At 40.2% G+C, this 17,792-nt stretch overlaps 1 protein-coding gene and 1 pseudogene across 1 annotated transcript; one reads left to right on the top strand and one right to left on the bottom strand.

Moving 5' to 3' along the window:
• Positions 1-205: 205 nt before the first annotated feature.
• On the bottom strand, positions 206-616 carry LOC148567072 (uncharacterized). The gene has a single exon (XM_088484519.1). It carries the CDS (start codon positions 614-616, stop codon positions 206-208), a length of 411 nt encoding a protein of 136 aa, XP_088340645.1.
• An 11,110-nt stretch (positions 617-11,726) lies between these two features.
• On the top strand, positions 11,727-12,448 carry LOC148567071 (uncharacterized; annotated as a pseudogene).
• Positions 12,449-17,792: the final 5,344 nt, after the last annotated feature.

Genomic DNA, 17,792 nt, shown 5'->3' with positions numbered 1-17,792 from the left:
ATACCTCCCTCATCCCTGGTGAGAAGCCTTCAGTAGGGATCTTTTTGTCCTTCCATCCCCTAGGCATCTTCCACTTGGGACCTTCCCCCTTGGTGGATAGTTCACACCCAACACCAAACTTAAGTTTGGTGTTGGGGGGATTAAATTGGTTCCAACCAAGGGAGGAGGCTTCAACATTGTATTCTGCATGCAAGTACATCCTTTGTCAGAGGGGTGGCAGAGGTTTGTAAACTTTGAAAGCCATGTAGTCCTCATGTAACCTCAGCACTAATTTGCCTCTCTCAACATCTATCAGGGCTCTTCCAGTGGCTAGAAATGGTCTTCCTAGAATGATGGAGTCATTCACATCCTCTCCCATGTCAAGTATCAAAAAGTCTGCACGGAGCAAGAGCTCTCCAAGCTTTACCAGTACGTTCTCCACTAGCCCATGTGCTTGCCTCAAAGACTTGTCAGCGAATTGCAGGGTGATCCATGTTGGTTGTGCTTCTTGAATCCCCAGCTTTCTCATTACTGATAGAGGTATCAAATTGATGCTTGAACCAAGGTCACAAAGTGCCTTTTCAAAAGTGATAGTCCCTATAGTACATAAAATCATAAAGCTTCCAGGATCAGGCATCTTCTTTGGTAGATTTCTGGTGCGTGTGTACGCAAAACCCACACTATTTCGTACAACAGCAGCAGTACCAAATTTTTGGTGCCGTTGAGAGTGCTCCATTTAGACTTCTGTAGCTCCAGAAAAGCTCTTCCGAATACAAGCAGGTCAGATCTGGACAGCATCTGCAGTGCTTTCTCTGTCTCTGAATCAGACTTCTGCTCCAGCTCCTCAATTTCAGCCAAAAAATACCTGAAATTGCCCAAAAACAGAAAAAATCATAGTAGAATCCAAAAATGTGAATTTAACACTAAAACCTATAAAAACTTAATAAAAACTAAACAAAAACTACTAAAAGCTATATGAAAATGATGTCAAAAAGTGTATAAAATATCCGCTTATCACACCACCAAACTTAAACCGTTGCTTGTCCCCAAGCAACTAAAAACACAGTAGGATAAAAAAGAAAATTAAGATACAATAAATTTCTAAGTTTCAAATGAAGCTTAGTTAAAATCAGATGAGCGGGACTTAGTAGCTTTTTGCTTCTGAATAGTTTTGGCACCTCACTGTCCATTGAAACTCAGAGATGTTGGCATCTTTAGGAACTTAGAATCCAAAAGATATTATTGACTCTCCTAGTTAAGCTTATTTTGATTCTTGAACACATCTTTTTGAGTCTTGGCCGTGACCCTAAGCACTCTGTTTTCTAGTATTACCACCGGATACATTCATGCCACAGACACTTTACCTGGGTGAACCTTTTCAGATTGTGACTCAGCTTTGCTAGAGTCCCTAGATAGAGGTATCTAGAGTTCTTAAGCACACTCTTTTGCTTTGGACCACGACTTTAACCGCCCAGTCTCAAGCTTTTCACTTAACACCTTTACGCCACAAGCACATGGTTAGGGACAGCTTAGATTGAGCCGCTTAGGTCAGGATTTTATTCCTTTGGGCCCTCTTAACCACTGATGCTCCTAGCCCTGGGCCCTTTTACTCTTGCCTTTTGGTTTAAAGGGTTATTGGCTTTTTTTGCTTGCTTTTTATTTTTATTTTCTTTCTCCATTTTTTTCTTTCTTGCATTCATATATTTTTTTTTTCTTTTGCAACATGCTTTTTTCTTTTACTTTTTGCTGCTTTTTCTTGCTTCAAGAATCAATTTTTAGATTTTTCAGATTATCAATAATATTTTTCCTTTTTCCTTATTCTTTCAGGAGCCAACATTCATAAATATCAACTTCAAATATGCATTGTTTATTTCATACATTCAGAAAATAAAAGCAAATGACACCACCTCAAACTAATTAAACTAATCTTTTTTTAAACTTGAAATTCATGCATCTCTCAATTCTTTTCAATAAAAATTTTTTATTTAAGCAAGGTGAGAGATATATGGCATATTTTACAACTTAAAGACATCAAATGCAAATGATCATGCAACTAGAACAACAAAACAGATAAATAAACAGACAAAAAATTGAAAAATAACAGGAAATGAGTAAAAGAGAACGAATCCACCTAAATGATGGTGGCCAGTGCTCCTCCTTGAGGATCCTATGTAGTGCTTGATCTCTTCTATGTCACTTTTTTATCTTTGTTGAGGCGGCTGCACAGGCTTATGTGCATGCTCTCTAGTTTGTTCCATCCTCTTCTTCTATACTTAAGAGTGGTAGAAGTCACAAAGTAGAACTTTGGCAACACCAAACTTAAGAGTTTTTCTCGTCCTCGAGCAAATATGATCAATAGGAAGGAAGAAGATGGGGTAGGTGGAGCTTCTGTGGGACCTCTTGGTCCTGAGAGGCTAGGGAATCCAGATTCTCTGTTTCTCTGCACTGGTGTTCAATGCCAGCAATGCTCCCCTCTTGGGGTGTTGAATGCCCAGGAGGACTTCCTCGCTGGAGTTTTCTGCTTTCACTGCTATGAATTCCGTCTCTGGACTGGTGCACATGATCATGACTTTGACAACTAAAAGGAAAAACAAAAAGAAAATAAATGGTTGAGTAAGGTTGGGTTGCCTCCCAACAAGCGCTCTTTTAAAGTCACTAGCTTGACCTTCAGCTCCTTAAGGAGGTGAGTAAGGGCTCAGATTTTTGCCCCTGACAGTGAATTTTCTTCCTGTCCTCTCATTAATGAGCTCTACATGCTCTAGAGATAGGACATGGTTCATTGTATGTGGTAGGACTGGATTCTTAGTGAAGACAGCTCTCATGCCAGGTGAGAGGCCTTCAGTTGGGACTTTTTTGTCCTTCCAGCCTTTAGGTACTTTCTTTTTAATACCTTTGTGCTTAGAGCTTGTTGAGGGCTGCCCAACACCAAACTTAGAATTGATGTCTGGGGGCTCTGCAGAGCTCTGCACAGAAAGAGAGGGTTGGCACACTAGGTGTTTCACTGTTATCTCTCTTTTAGATGGAGAACTGAGATGAGGCATCTTGAATAAGATGTGATCCTTCCCTATCTTTAAGGTTAGTTCTCCCTTAGCCACATCAATAATAGCATTAGCTGTGGTTAGGAAAGGTCTTCCAAGGATGACACAGTCATCCTTATCCTCTCCTATGTCCAAGACTATAAAGTTTGCAGGAATGTAGTGGTTTTCAACTTTAACCAAGACATCCTTTACTAAGCCATATGGCTTCTTTATAGTCTTGTCTGCCATCTCTAAAGAGACGTGGGCAGCTTGTACCTCAAGTATGTCTAGCTTCTTCATTACGGAGATTGGCATGAGGTTAATGCTTGACCCTAGGTCACATAGAGCCTTTTCAAAGGTCATAATGCCTATGGTGCAAGGAATCAGAAAGTGTCCAGGATCTGGAAGCATTTGAGGTAGCTCTTGCTGAACCAAAGCATGGAGTTCTTTGGTAAGTAGTGGAGGTTCCTTCTCCAGAGGCTTTGTACCAAATAGCTTGGCATTCAACTTTATTAGAGCTCCTAGGAATCGAGCAACTTGCTCTTCCCTAGTGTCTTCATCCTCACTTGAGGATGAGTAGTCATCAGAACTCATGCACTGTAGAAGTGCATTCAAAGGAACCACTATTGTCTTTATGGTTTCCTTTGATTCTGGGCTAGAGGGTTCTTGAGTGGGCTTTAAGCTCTCAAGGGGTGTGCTGTGACTACCGTTCAATAGCAATCCCTCCAGCATTCTGGGCACTGAATGCCCAGTGAAGGCTTCTTCACTGGCGTTCAATGCCTTTCTATTCTCCCCCAATTCGGCCTCAACCTCCATGGTTATGGCCTTGCACTCTTCTCTAAGATTAACCTCAGTATTATTGGGAAGAGTGTCAGAAGGGATCTCAGGGATCCTCTTGCTCAGTTGACCAACTTGTACCTCCAAGTTTCTGATGGAGGACCTTGTTTCACTAATGAAACTGTGGGTGGTCTTAGTGAGGCTGGAGACCAGAATGGTTAAGTCAGAGAGGCTCTGCTTAGAGGTCTACATATTCCCTTGAGAAGATGGGAATGGTGGTCTGTTATTGAACTTATTCTGGTTCATACCACCTTGATTGAAACCTTGCTGAAGTTTCTGTTGAGCCTTCCATGAGAGGTTAGGATGATTCCTCCATGAAAGATTGTAGGTGTTTCCATAGGCTTCTCCCATGTAATTTACCTCTTCCATGGTGGGTTGATCAGGATCATAGGCTTCTTCTTCAAGAGAAGCTCCCTGATTACTGCCTTCTGCAGTTTGCATCCTAGTAAGATGTTGAGAGCTCATGTTGACCAATTGGGTCAAGATCTTATTCTAAGCCAGGATGGCATTCAGAGTCTCAACTTCATGAATTCCTTTCTTCTGAGAGGTACCATGATTTATAGGATTCTTGTTATAAGTGTACATGAATTAGTTGTTTAGAACCATCTCAATGAGCTCTCTTGCTTCTGCAGGTATTTTCTTCAAGTAGAGAGATCCACCTGAAGAGCTGTCTAATGAAATTTTGGACACCTCAGACAAACCATCATAGAACACGCCTATGATGGACCACTCTGAGAGCATGTCAGAAGGACATCTCCTGATCAGTTGCTTGTATCTTTCCCAAGCTTCATCGAGGGATTCACTTTTTCTTTGTCTGAAGGTTTGAACTTTCACTCTAATCTTGCTCATCCTTTGAGGAGGAAAGAACTTAGCCAGAAAAGTATTAACTAGCTTTTTCCAAGAGTCAAGACTCTCTCTTGGTTGGGCATCCAACCAGAACTTAGCTCTATCTCTTAAAGTAAAAGGGAAAAGCATCAACTTATAGACTTCAGGATTAACTCCATTAGTCTTTACAGTATCACAAATCTGTAAGAATTTTGCCAAGAACTGATGTGGATCTTCCCGTAGAAGTCCATGAAATTTACAGTTCTACTGCAGAAGAGAAACTAACTGAGGTTTAAGCTCAAAATTGTTAGCTCCAATGGCAGGTAACAGCAATGCTTCTGCCATAAAATTCAGAAGTAGGCATGGTGAAGTCACCAAAAACCTTTCTGGTCTCCTCTTGTGGTTCGGCCATATCCTCTGTTTCTTGTTCAAAACTTTCTGAAAGGTCTCTTCCGGAGTGTTGTGCTTTAGCTTGTTGTAAACGTCTCCTTAGAGTTCTTTCAGGTTCAGGATTAGGAGTTAAGAGGGGTTCTTTATTCCTGTTCGTGGTCATAAACAAGAAGAACAGAAAGAAAGAAGAAAAGACCACGCCAATAGGCAGGACGCTCCTCCTTAAAGTCAGAAGTAAAAAGGGAAGAAGAAGATAGAAAATAAAAATAAAATAAAAATAAATAAAAGAAGTAGAGGAAGAAGAGAGAAAATAAAAAAATAAAAATAAAAGTAAATGAAATAAGTAGAGTCTAAATACCTTGGATATAGTAGATAAGCATAAATAAAGAAAGAAAATCACAAAAGGGCTTTCTATGCCAATTAGCAAGAAGCTCCAAGTGAAATGTGAGATGAAGAGCAAAGAAGAAGATAAAGAAGTTGAGGTAAAGCTATTAGAGTTGAGTGAAAAGAGATGAGAAGAGAAGAGGTATAAATAGAAAAAGCAGATTAAAATATTTTAATTTTTATTTATTTATTTAATTAATTTTTGAAAATATGGTTAGTAAATTAAAAAGATTTTAAAATTTAAATGTTAAAATTTTTGAAAAATAGAAAGGAGAGAAGAGAGGGAATTTTTGAAAATAGAGAGAGAAGAGGGTTAGTTAGGTAGTTTTGAAAAAGAAGAGAGAGAAGAAGATATTATTTTTGAAAATTAAGGAGGGGGGAGTTAGTTAGGAGGTTTTGAAAAAGATGAGAGAGAAGATAAGATATTATTTAAGAAAAGACAAAAAAAAAAAATAAAAACAAAAATAAAAAAATAAAAACAAAAATAAAAATAAAAATAAAAATAAAAAATAAGATAAGAAAAGATTTTAATTAAGATAAAATAGAAGATAAGATAAGAAAAAGATTTGAAATTGAAATTTGAAATAAAAAAAGATAAGATTTTGAAATTTGATTTTGAAAAAGATATGATTTAAAAATTAGAAGTTAGAAAAGATAAGATAAAAAACAAAAAGATAAGATTAGAAAATTGATTTTGGAAAAGATTTAATTTTTTAAAAATTTGAAATTTGAAAAAGGAAAGATGAGATTTTTGAATTTTGAAAAAGATATGATATGATTTTGAAAAGATAAGATTTTTGAAAAAGATATAATTTTTAATTTTGAAAATTTTGATTTTTAAAAACTTGACAACTAAGATATGATAAAATAAAATTTTGAAAATTGAAATCTAAATTTTTTGAATATTTTCGAAAATTATGGTTATGAACTAGTTAGAAAAGATATTTTTTATTTTTTGAATTTTATGATGAAAGAGAAATACACAAAAAAGACACAAGACTTAAAATTTTTAGATCGAGCACCACTTGATTTTCGAAAATTTGGAGGAAAACACCAAGAGACACCAAACTTAAAAATTTTAAGATTAAAACACATGCAAGACTCAAGAACACCTTGAAGACTCACAAGAACGCAAAGAACAAAATTTAAAGACTCAAAGGACTCAAGAATACAAAAAGAACACTAAACTTAAAATTTTTTAGAAAACTACGACAAAATCTCGAAAATCACAAGAAAATACCAAACTTAAAAACTTGACACAAGATTTAACAAAGAAAAATTATTTTTGAAAAATTTTTAGAAAGAAAGACTTAAAGAAACACAAATTACCAAGAACATGAACACAACACTCTAGCCAATTGAGCTACAAATTTAACAATATTTTTGAAAAGACTTTTATGATTTTCAAAAATTAAAGAAGAAAAATTAAAATTAAAAGACTCAAAGACTCAAACCAAGATCATAGACACATTCGAAAAATGCATGGATTAAACAAAGAAAAAAAAATATTTTTGAAAAACTTTTTGAAATTTTCGAAAATAAGAAGACTCAACAAGAACAAAACTAAAAGATTCAAGTACTCAAAACTCAACAAGAACATCAACACTATGACTCATACTAAGAACAAAAATTAAACAAAGAAAATAAAAAATATTTTTGAAGAATTTTTTAAAGCTTTCGAAAATTATGAAGAAGAAGACAAAAATTAAAGACTTAATTAAAATAAAATAAAATAAACTTACCTGATCTAAGGAGCAAAACAACCGGCAGTTTATCCAAACTCAACAATCCCCGGCAACGGCGCCAAAAACTTGGTGTTCGTGTACGCAAAACCCACACTATTTTGTACAACAGCAGCAGTACCAAGTTTTTAGTTGTTGAGAGCGCTCCATTTGGACTTCTGTAGCTCCAGAAAAGCTCTTTCGAATGCAGGCAGGTCAGATCTGGACAGCATCTGCAGTGCTTTCTCTATCTCTGAATCAGACTTCTGCTCCAGCTCCTCAATTTCAGTCAGAAAATACCTGAAATTGCCCAAAAACACAAAAGCTCATAGTAGAATCCAAAAATATGAATTTAACACTAAAACCTATAAAAACATAATAAAAACTAAAAAAAAGTACTAAAAACTATATGAAAATGATGTCAAAAAGCGTTTAAAATATCCGCTCATCAATTTCTCTGGACCAGTGCACTGCACTCCTTGGTTAAGATCACAGTTTCAATTCTCTTCAAGGCCTTCTTCTTAGAGAATAGGCTTTTTATGAAGGCCATATAGGGAGGCATCTTTTCTAGCACCTCAGCAAAAGGAATATTGATGGGTAGCTTCTTAAAGATTTCCAAGAACTGAGACTGCTGCTCATCCTTGGTCTCCTTTTGCTCTTCCTGAGGACACGACACTTCAGGCTCTCTTCCTATAAGAGGGAAATGTAACAGTGTGCTTCCAGCCTCTTCTTGATCCCTTTCTTCATTTAGTTCCTCAACAGTGTGTACCGCCTTAGGCTCAGCCTCTTTGGTCATGATAAGGGCCTTACACTCTTCCCTTGGATTCACTTCTGTGTCACTGGGAAGAGTGTTAGGAGGTCTTTGAAGTTTCTGAGGGTATAGCAATTTGGCTCTGTACTCTGGGGCCTTGGGTACTGTAGGATGAGTGTCTAGAGTGACTAGGAATGGATTATCAGGGTGTCTGGGGGGAGCCTCCTCTGAATTGGCATTTATGGCTCCTCTCCTCTCTGGGTGTTCAGCGCCCTTGATGGTGCTCTGGCTTGCTGTGTTTTCACTTTCTAGTGTTCCCTCTTTAACCTGTTCTATATTATTGTTCTAAGGTTGGGTAACTAGGGTCCTTCCACTCCTCAATTGAATAGCTTGGCACTCCTCTCTTATCTGTTCAGATAGCTGCCATTTGGCCTGGCTCAATTGCGCTTCCATATTCTTGTGGAAAGCTCGGGTCTCTTGTAATACTTCTGCCAACATGGAAGCCAAGTAGGGTTCAATGTTAGGTTGTGGGGGCTGAGAAAGAGTATTGCTGACTGAACCTTGCAAGCTTAGCACTTGTGGTATGAAAAAGTTTAGTTGTTGGGCTAAAGATTCATTCTGGTCAAGAATGGCGGGTTTAGCAGATGCTTCCTTGAGTTCCCTTTTCATTGAGGTCTCACTGGGTGAGTATAAATGCTAATTATTAGCAACCATCTCAATGAGTTCATCAGGTTCGTCAGGCGTCTTCCTCATGTGTATCGAACCACCAACAGAATTATCTAGGGATATCTTGGCCATGTCTGAGAGTCCATAATAGAAAATATCCAGTTTGACCTAATTTGTGAACATTTCAATGGGACACCTTCTGAGCATCAGCTTGTACCTTATCCAAGCATCGTAGAGGGACTAGCTCTCTTCTTGCTTAAAGTTCTAAATATCCATCCTCAACCTTGTCAATTTCCTAGGGGAAAATATTCATTCAGAAACTTATTTACTACTTTACTCCATGTGTTCAGGCTTTCTTTGGGCATTCATCCATCTCTTTGCTTGATCTTTCAGAGCAGTTTGTAGACGTAAGGTCTACTCTGTCGGTTCTCACAGTGTCACAGATTTGCAGAAAGTCAGCAATGAATTCATTGGGTTCTTCCTGTGGGGTCTATGGAACTGGCAAGTCAGCAATGAATTCATTGAGTGATCAATTGTGGGCTGAGCTCAAAATTATCTGCTCTAATAGTAGTGTTCTGAGGGTTACCTAAAATTGAAGGTCGATATCGGAAGAGATCTGCTGTTGTGGCCGGAGCTGTCGTGTCCGACTTGCTGAGTCTTGAGATGTTGCGGATCCTTGATCACTGGAGGGTGGTGGTACCTGCAAGAGACTCCGATGCTTAAGTTAGTACGGGCTTTTAGCAGGTTTTTTATGTAGAATTAAAGTATGAGTTATACCTGGGTGCTCCAGTGTATTTATAGTAGTGGGAAATGACCTTTCTTTGGGATAAGTTAGTTATCTTATCTTATCTTTAGGGTGAGGTCACCTATCTTTTAGGCCAGCCACCTTTAGAGTGGGCTGCGTCCTTCTGTTTGGGCCTACTTGGGCCTTTATGACAATGTGGCTGACCTCTTTTTAGGAAGAGGTTGATGACGACCAACCTTTGCAAGAGGTCGGTCGCTTTCTGGATCATGTAGCTCGCCCCAGGGTATGAACAGTGCCCCTGCTTGAGTTCGGACCTTTCATGACGTCGTGCTTTTTTAGCTTCGATCTTTTTTGGGGAAGTTGTGCTCAAGCATTTTGGTCCAATCTGTTTGCGAGTTAAAATGCAAAGCGTTTCTTTTCTCTCGCTCCTTTATTGCCGCGTTTGTTTCTTCGAAGGGGTTACTTTCTTGGGAATATGCATGTGTATTTAATGCCTATTGATTAGGCTTTTATTTTGCCATTTCTTTTTCCCCCTTAAAACTTTTTTGAAATCAAAGAAGAGGTTTTTCAGTTTCCTTCTTCCCTCTGTTTCGTTTTCCCTTTTTTGGCTCTTGCTCCTCCATCTTCCTGCTTCCAAGCTCCCTACTTTTTTCTTCGCAGTGTTTTGTTAGTGTGGGTTGCTCGTGTTTCTGTTCGTGTATTCATTACTCTCACTCCCCCTTCGTCGCAGGTTGGTATTCCACTTCTCTTCTTGTGTCTTTTAATAGTCATCTTTATATATGCTTTCTTTGTTGCATGCTTGTCTTTTCGCATAAAGTTTTGATCTTTATTGCTTTCCTCAATAAAAGATTACTTTGCTTTTCTGGAAGATTGTGTATCCTTGTTTTGATCAAGGTTGTAGTCTTTGCTTTACTTTCGTTGTCTTGTTTTGAGGAAGCGTAGGATTTTTACTCTTTTGGGAAGTCTGTGGCTATATGTTTTTTGTCAATACTTTCTGTATTCTTGTTCTGTTGCCTCCAAAAGGTGCCCCTGGGTTTCTGCTGATGATTTCTTATTTTCGTGGATCCTTGGGTGCCCTTTTTTGCCATACCAATTGTTTAATTGTTCTTCCAATTCGGTCCGAGTTATTTTTGGTAGTGACCCCTTGCTATTTTCTTTGCTGTAGGTATAGTTTACTGTATGTCTTCCCATAAGAATATTGTTGAGATGTCTACCAAAGTCTCCACTGGTATGGCCGATTGGCTGGACTCTATAGTCCTGATGTGTGTTACCGTAGCTGACCCTGAGTACTGTGAGAAACTTAGGCGATTTTATAGGATTTGTAGTAATAGGGAGGATGAGAAGAATTATGAAATGGTGTCACCTGACCCTGAGCAGAGGGTTAGCTTCCCTCCCTTAGGTCAGGACGAGCGTCCCTTTTTCTACGCCTATGATTACTTCTTTTCCTTGCTGAATATTACTATTCCTTTTACTGCTTTTGAGACCGAACTGTTGTGGAACTGTAATGTGGCCCCTTCTCAGCTTCATCAGAACTCTTGGGCCTTTATGAAGATCTTTCAGTTATTGTGCCAAGAATTGAGTGTCCGACCTACCATTCAACTTTTCCTTTATCTCTTTGTTCTGATAAAAACCCGGGGTAGCTAAGAAGAAAACTTCTTGGATTTCTTTCCGGGCTACCCAGGGAAAGAAAGTGTTTTCGATGTTTGATGAGTCCTTCCGGAATTTTAAGAACTACTACTTTAAGGTCCGAGCTGTTCAAGATGCTCAACCTTTCTTTTTAGATGAGAATAATGAGCCCACCTTTCCTTTATGGTGGCAAAAAGATCCTGTAGTCCTCAAATATCCTGGGAAGAGTTTAGATGAGGTGGAACAAGCTTTTGTGAATGTTTTAGAGGAGCACTGGGGGGAGCCTTCTCATCTGGACACAAAGAGATTTCTAGGAGATCCTTCCCTCCTCAGTGCCGAGCTAGGTAATGCCCGAGCTCTTTTTTTGTGCAAAATGTACTTTTCTATTAATTTGGTATTCTGTCTTCATCTGTGATTTTAACTATTTTCTTGACTTCTTTTTCAGAAATGGTTAAATCTTCAGATTCCATGAAGGCCTTCCGGAGGGCGAAAAAGGTGACCGCTGCCTTAAACATGTCAGCGAAGACCTCAAGGGAGTGTTCCAGGTGTCCCCAAAGAAGCCGACTTCTGACTCTCAAGGCCCGAGAAATCTCATCCCGACCCCTAGAGTTTGGGTAGTTCCATCTGATCAAACTTAGGCAACTTCTGGCCCTGCTTCTTCTCCTCCTGCTACCGGTCCTGCTCTCAAGAAGCAAAAAACTATCGGGACCTATGACTTGAATGATAAAGATTTTGATGGCATTTCCTTTACTACAGAATTGATTGCTCCACATGGTAAAGTCCCTATGGACGACATCTCGATCCTTCATCACCTTGATTTTATAACAAGCAATAGCATTCGGATGGACAATCTCGGCGCAGCTTTATCTCGAGTTGTTAAGGAGTCCCCTGTCCGTGCTACGAAGCCTTTCTGGAGGATGCCCGAGTTGAATTTGATAGGGTAAAGGGTCTGAAGGATGAGCTGGACGCCCAAGTTGCCAAGTTGGAGCTTGATGTGGAGACAGAAAAAGAGCGGGCTACTAGGGCAGAGGCAGCTGCTAACTTAGCTGATAAGACTGCGAAAAAGTATAAGGAAAGCTATACTCGGACCTATGGTGAGCTGCTGGAAGCTAAGGAGAGGTTTTAATCGGCCCAAGATGATTATGCCGAGCTTCAGGGACATATGGTAAATAGTATGACCGATATGTTCCAGATCCTGAAGGCACAGGTCCAAGTTATTGCTCCCGAGGCCGATCTTTCTTTGTTCAGTATGGATAACGTGGTGGTGGATGGCCAGATCGTGCCTACCCCTGATGATGAGGATGAGGGTCCTCCTCTTATGCCACCAGGGAAAACCTCGGCAGCTTCAGCTTCTTCCGTCCCTTCAGATGTCATCCCTCCAGAGCCCGAACCAGATGTGCAGATTCTGAATGGGTCAGATGGGGTTGTCAATGCTACCCCGATCTCGACCATTCCTCCTCCTCCCCTGCCAAGGATGTTGCTACTGGGGCGAAATTGGATCCCCTAACTTTTATAAGTTGTACTTGTTACAGTCCGACTTGTGGACTTTAAACTTGTTTTTTGTAAATCTTCCTGTGGTTGACTTCTTTGACGTTTGGTTGCTTCCCAGCAACTTTATTTTGCAAAACAAAACACTTTAAGCTCTGAGGCTGCCTTTTAGGTAGCCTTTTTGAGTCTTTAATGTTTTATTATGATAGATGCATTTTGCTAAATATTTGGGGTTTACTTTTTGCAACCTTTTGAATTTTTATTTAAGTATTTCCCAGTTTGACCTCTTTTGAGTGAGCTTTCTACCCTTGTCTTTTGGGGTCATGCCCTGCTTTGATTTGGTGCTGGTAAACTTTGTATCAAGTCAGGCCATATTATCTTTGTGGCTTGGTGGGTGGGCTTTTTAGTGATTCGTCCGACAACTTTTTAGTGTTCCTTAGATAGAACCTTTTTAGTTTCAGATGTCCTTCTGTAGCTCTGTTCTGAGGTCGTGCTTTCTTTTGAGTGGAGTTGCATCCATTTTAAGCACTTTTGAGCCTTGTTTCTCAGCCTTTTTGGCTTTCTCTTTTCTTGAGGTCGTACCTGTGCCCCTTTGACGTCGACCCGTGCGACCTCCTTACCCGGGCTTTTTATTCATATTCCAACAACTTTTTAGGTAGTGTTCCTGCTGAGGCACCTTTTCTTTATAGTTTGTTTGGATGAATTTTTAGCGCCGTTTTGACTTGTGCTTTCGCTTTTTAAGTAATGTCATTTTTGCAAGACTTGTACCTTTCAGCGAAGCACTTTTGGCCTTTGGTTTTTTAACCTTTCTTTGGCCTTTGGGAGGTGTCTTCGTCCCTTTTCAGTGATCCTTTCATTGGTCTGACTTCTATGTCGGGCCTTCTTAAGTTATTTTTAGTAGTCCATTTTTAGTCAGACCTCGTCAGGTCACTTTTTATGGTCTACTTTTTATAACTTCTTGCATTAAGTTGCTCCTATCGCTTCACCTTGCCGACCTCTTTTGTAATCGGACGATGAACTTTGCGTTTTTCGAGCTTAGATTAATGCGTCTTGGTAGGAAACTTTTTAGGGAATTGGTGACTTTTATTCGAATAATAATGAGATAAAAACATAAATATAAGTATGTATATATGAGTGCTTACCCTTAGAGGTCGGGCAGTTTCTTAGATCTCGGCCTGGCGCCTCATTAAAAAACCTTTTCAGGAAAAAGATTGCGCCTTGACCTAAGACCTCTTTTTCTAACTATAGTACCTTCTTAGGTTACAGGCATGCCATGACCTTGGTAGCTCTCGCCCTTCGAGGTTGGACACCTTGTAGTAACCTTTCCCCAGTACTTCTGCTACTCGGTATGGTCCTTTCTAATTAGCTGCTAGCTTCCCTTCTCCTGATCGACCTGCTCCGATATCATTTCTGATTAATATGAGATCATTGGTGGTGAAGCTTCGCTGGATTACCTTCCGATTATATCTCAGAGCCATTTGACGTTTTAGGGCTTCCTCTCTAATCCGAACTCTTTCTCGGACTTCTGGAAGTAGGTCCAGTTCTTCCCTTTGAACTTGGGAGTTGGTCTCCTCGTTGTAGAGGATCATTTTGGGAGACCCTTCTTCTACCTCCACGGGAATCATTGCCTCCATTCCGTAAGCAAGTCGGAATGGAGATTCTCCAGTGGTTGAATGTGGTATTGTCCGGTATGCCCATAGGACTTGCGAGAGCTCTTCTGCCCAAGCTCCCTTGGCGTCTTGTAATCTCCGTTTTAACCCAGCCAGTATAACTTTATTGGCGGCTTTCGCCTGTCCATTGGCTTGTGGGTGCTCGACAGAGGTGAACTGGTGCTTGATTTTCAAATCGGCTACCAGGTTTTTAAAGCCTGTGTCGGTGAATTGAGTACCATTATCTATGGTGATGGAGCATGGGACCCCAAACCTTGTGACAATGTTTCTGTAAAGAAATTTCTGACTTTTTGGGTGGTGGCATTAGCTAATGGCTCTGCTTCAATCCACTTTGTGAAGTAGTCTATGTCTGCAATGAGAAACTTGACTTGTCCGGACCCCTGGGGGAAGGGTCCAAGGAGGTCGAGCCCCCACTTTGCGAATGGCCACGGTGAAGTAACGCAGATGAGCTCCTCAGGTCGAGCTACGTGGAAGTTAGCGTGCTTCGGCATGGTGGGCATGTCTTGACAAACTCTGTTGCTTCCCTTTGCAAGGTCGGCCAGTAGAAACCAACTCGAAGTACCTTTTTGGCAAGAGCTCGCGCCCCAAGGTAGTTGCCGCACATGCCACTGTGGATTTCTTCGAGAACCTTCCTTGTAGTGGAGGACGGGACGCATTTTAGGAGGGGGTAGAGATTCCTCTCCTATATAGGACGTCGTGTACTATGGTGTAGTACTGTGCTTCTCGTACTAGCCTTTTTGCCTCCTTCTTGTCTGCGGGAAGTATTTCCGACTTGAGATAGTTGACTATAGGAGTCATCCACCCTTGGTCCTGGTCTAATATGCTTAGGACCTTTTTCTCTTCTGTGGTTGACAGGTTTTGCAGTGTTCCTTGGATGAGGCTTCTATTATTTTCCCCTGGTTTAGTGCTGGCTAGTTTCAAAAGTGCATCAGCTCGGGAATTTTGTTCTCTGGGTATATGACGAATCTCGTATCCCATGAATTATCCGAGCTGTTCTCTGGTTTTATCTAAGTATTTCCTCATAGTGGGATCCTTGGCCTGGTAGCTTCCTTCTATTTGAAATGACTACATTTGAATAACTGAAAATGGTAAGCTTCTGAGCTCCTACCTCCCTAGCCAGCTTCAAACCAGCCAGTAGGACTTCGTATTCAGCTTGGTTATTTGAAGCGGGAAACTCGAACTTTAATGAGAGCTCGATTTGGGTTCCCTGATCACTTTCTAAAATGACGCATGCGCCACTCCCGGTTTTCTAAAATGCACTCTGTGATGAAGTCGGCCATGTACTGAGATTTGATAGCTGTCCGGGCTTCACACTTGAGGTCGAATTCGGATAACTCGACTGCCCATTGTAGGATTCTTCCAGCTAAGTCTGTTTTCTGTAAAATACCTTTTATGGGCTGGTTAGTCCGTACTCTGATGGTGTAAGCTTGGAAGTATGGGTGGAGTCATCGAGAAGTGAGTATGAGGACGTAAGTGAAATTTTCTATCTTTTGATAGTTTAGTTCAGCCCCTTGTAGAGCCTTACTAATGAAGTAGAGGGTTGTTGCCCACTTTCGTCTTCTCTAACTAGTGCTGAAGCTATTGCCCGACTTCCTACGGTGAAGTATAATACGAGTTCTTCACCTTCCCGAGGTCGAGTAAGGATGGGTGGTTGTCCCATAAATTTTTTGAAGTCTTGGAAGGCTTGTTCGCATTCTAGAGTCCACTCAAACCTCTTTCCCTTCCTTAATGTTGCATATAAGGGGAAAGATCTTAAGGCTAATCCAGCTAGGAATTTAGATAGAGCTGCTAGCCTTCCATTGAGTTGCTGGACTTCTGGTGCACAGAATTGCAATCACACCTTTGCAACTCTGCACAACTCACCAGCAAGTGCATTGGGTCGTCCAAGTAATACCTTACGTGAATAAGGGTCGATCCCATGGAGATTGCCGGCTTGAAGCAAGCTATGGTTATCTTGTAATTCTTAGTCAGGAGATTAATGATAAAAATGATTTTGTTTATGAAAAGTAAATAACATGAAATGAATGGTACTTGTGATTCAGTAATGAGGAGTAGGCTGAGGTTCTGAAGATGCTCTGTCGGCTGAATCTCTGCTTTCCTACTGTTTTCTTCTCCAAACACGCATGGCTTCCTTCAATGGCAAGCTATATGTTGGTGGATCACCTTTGTCAATGGCTACCATCCGCCTCTTGGATGAAAAATACCAGGCACGGTTTTTGTACGACTAATCAACTGTGGGATCTCTCGTCTCAGATGAAAAATACCAGGTACAGCGACCGCACGGCTAAACATCTGTCGGTTCTCACTTGTGTAGGAATATGATCTCTCTATCCTTTTGCACATTGTCACTGCGCCCAACATTCGTGAGTTTGAAGCTCGTCACATACATCCCGTTCCAGATCCTACTCAGAATACCACAGACAAGGTTTAGACTTTTTGGATCTCAGGAATGCTGCCAATTGGTTCTAGCCTCTACCACGAAGGTTCTAATCTCACGGACTCAGTCCGTGGATTAGAGACCCAAGAGATACGCACTCAAGCTGTCGCCCAATGACTACGTTGAGCTCAGGTAGAATGCGAGTGGTTGTCAAGCACGCGTTCATAAATTTGAAAATGATGATGAGTGTCACGAATCATCATATTCTCTATATTGAAGTACGAGTGAGTATCTTAGAACAGAATCAAGCGAGATTGAATAGAAAACAATAGTAATTGCATTAATCCATTGAGACACAACAGAGCTTCTCACCCCCACCTATGGGGTTTATAGACTCATGCTGTAGAAAATATAATATGAGATGTAAAATGTCATGAGTTACAAAATGGATATCTAAAAGTAGTTTTTATACTAAACTAGTAACTTAGGTTTACAGAAGGGTCAGAATCCAATAGCATCTGCAGTCCTTTCTCAGCCTCTGAATCAGACTTTTGCTCAAGTCCCTCAATTTCAGCCAAAAAATACCTAAAATTACAGAAAAACACACAAACTCATAGTAAAGTCCAGAAATGCGATTTTTGCATAAAAACTAATAAAAATATAATAAAAAGTAACTAAAACATACTAAAAACTATGTAAAAACAATGCCAAAAAGCGTATAAATTATCCGCTCATCACAACACCAAACTTAAATTGTTGCTTGTCCCTAAGCAACTAAAAACAAAATAGGATAAAAAGAAGAGAAAATACAATAAATTTTAAAATATCAATGAAGCTTAGTTCCAATTAGACGAGCGGGACTAGTAGCTTTTTGCTTCTGAATAGTTTTGGCATCCCACTTTTTCCTTTGAAGTTCAGAATGATTGGCATCCATAGGAATTTAGAATTCAGATAGTGTTATTGATCGTCCTAGTTTAGTATGTTGATTCTTGAACACAGCTACTTTATGAGTCTTGGCCGTGGCCCTAAACATTTTGTTTTCCAGTATTACCACCGGATACATAAATGCCACAGACACATAACTGGGTGAACCTTTTCAGATTGTGACTCAGCTTTGCTAGAGTCCCTAGTTAGAGGTGCCCAGAGTTCTTAAGCACACTCTTTTTGCTTTGGACCACGACTTTAACCGCTCAGTCTCAAGCTTTTCACTTGACACATTCACGCCACAAGCACATGGTTAGGGATAGCTTGATTTAGCCGCTTAGGCTAGGATTTTATTCCCTTGGGCCCTCCTATCCATTAATGCTCAAAGCCTT

The sequence above is a fragment of the Arachis ipaensis genome, chromosome B4 (assembly GCF_059453495.1).
Source record: "Arachis ipaensis isolate K30076 ecotype BB chromosome B4, ASM5945349v1, whole genome shotgun sequence".
NCBI classification, from domain to species: domain Eukaryota; kingdom Viridiplantae; phylum Streptophyta; class Magnoliopsida; order Fabales; family Fabaceae; genus Arachis; species Arachis ipaensis.
Note: the sequence above shows the minus strand (reverse complement) of the source record. Positions and strands in the feature narration are given on the sequence as shown.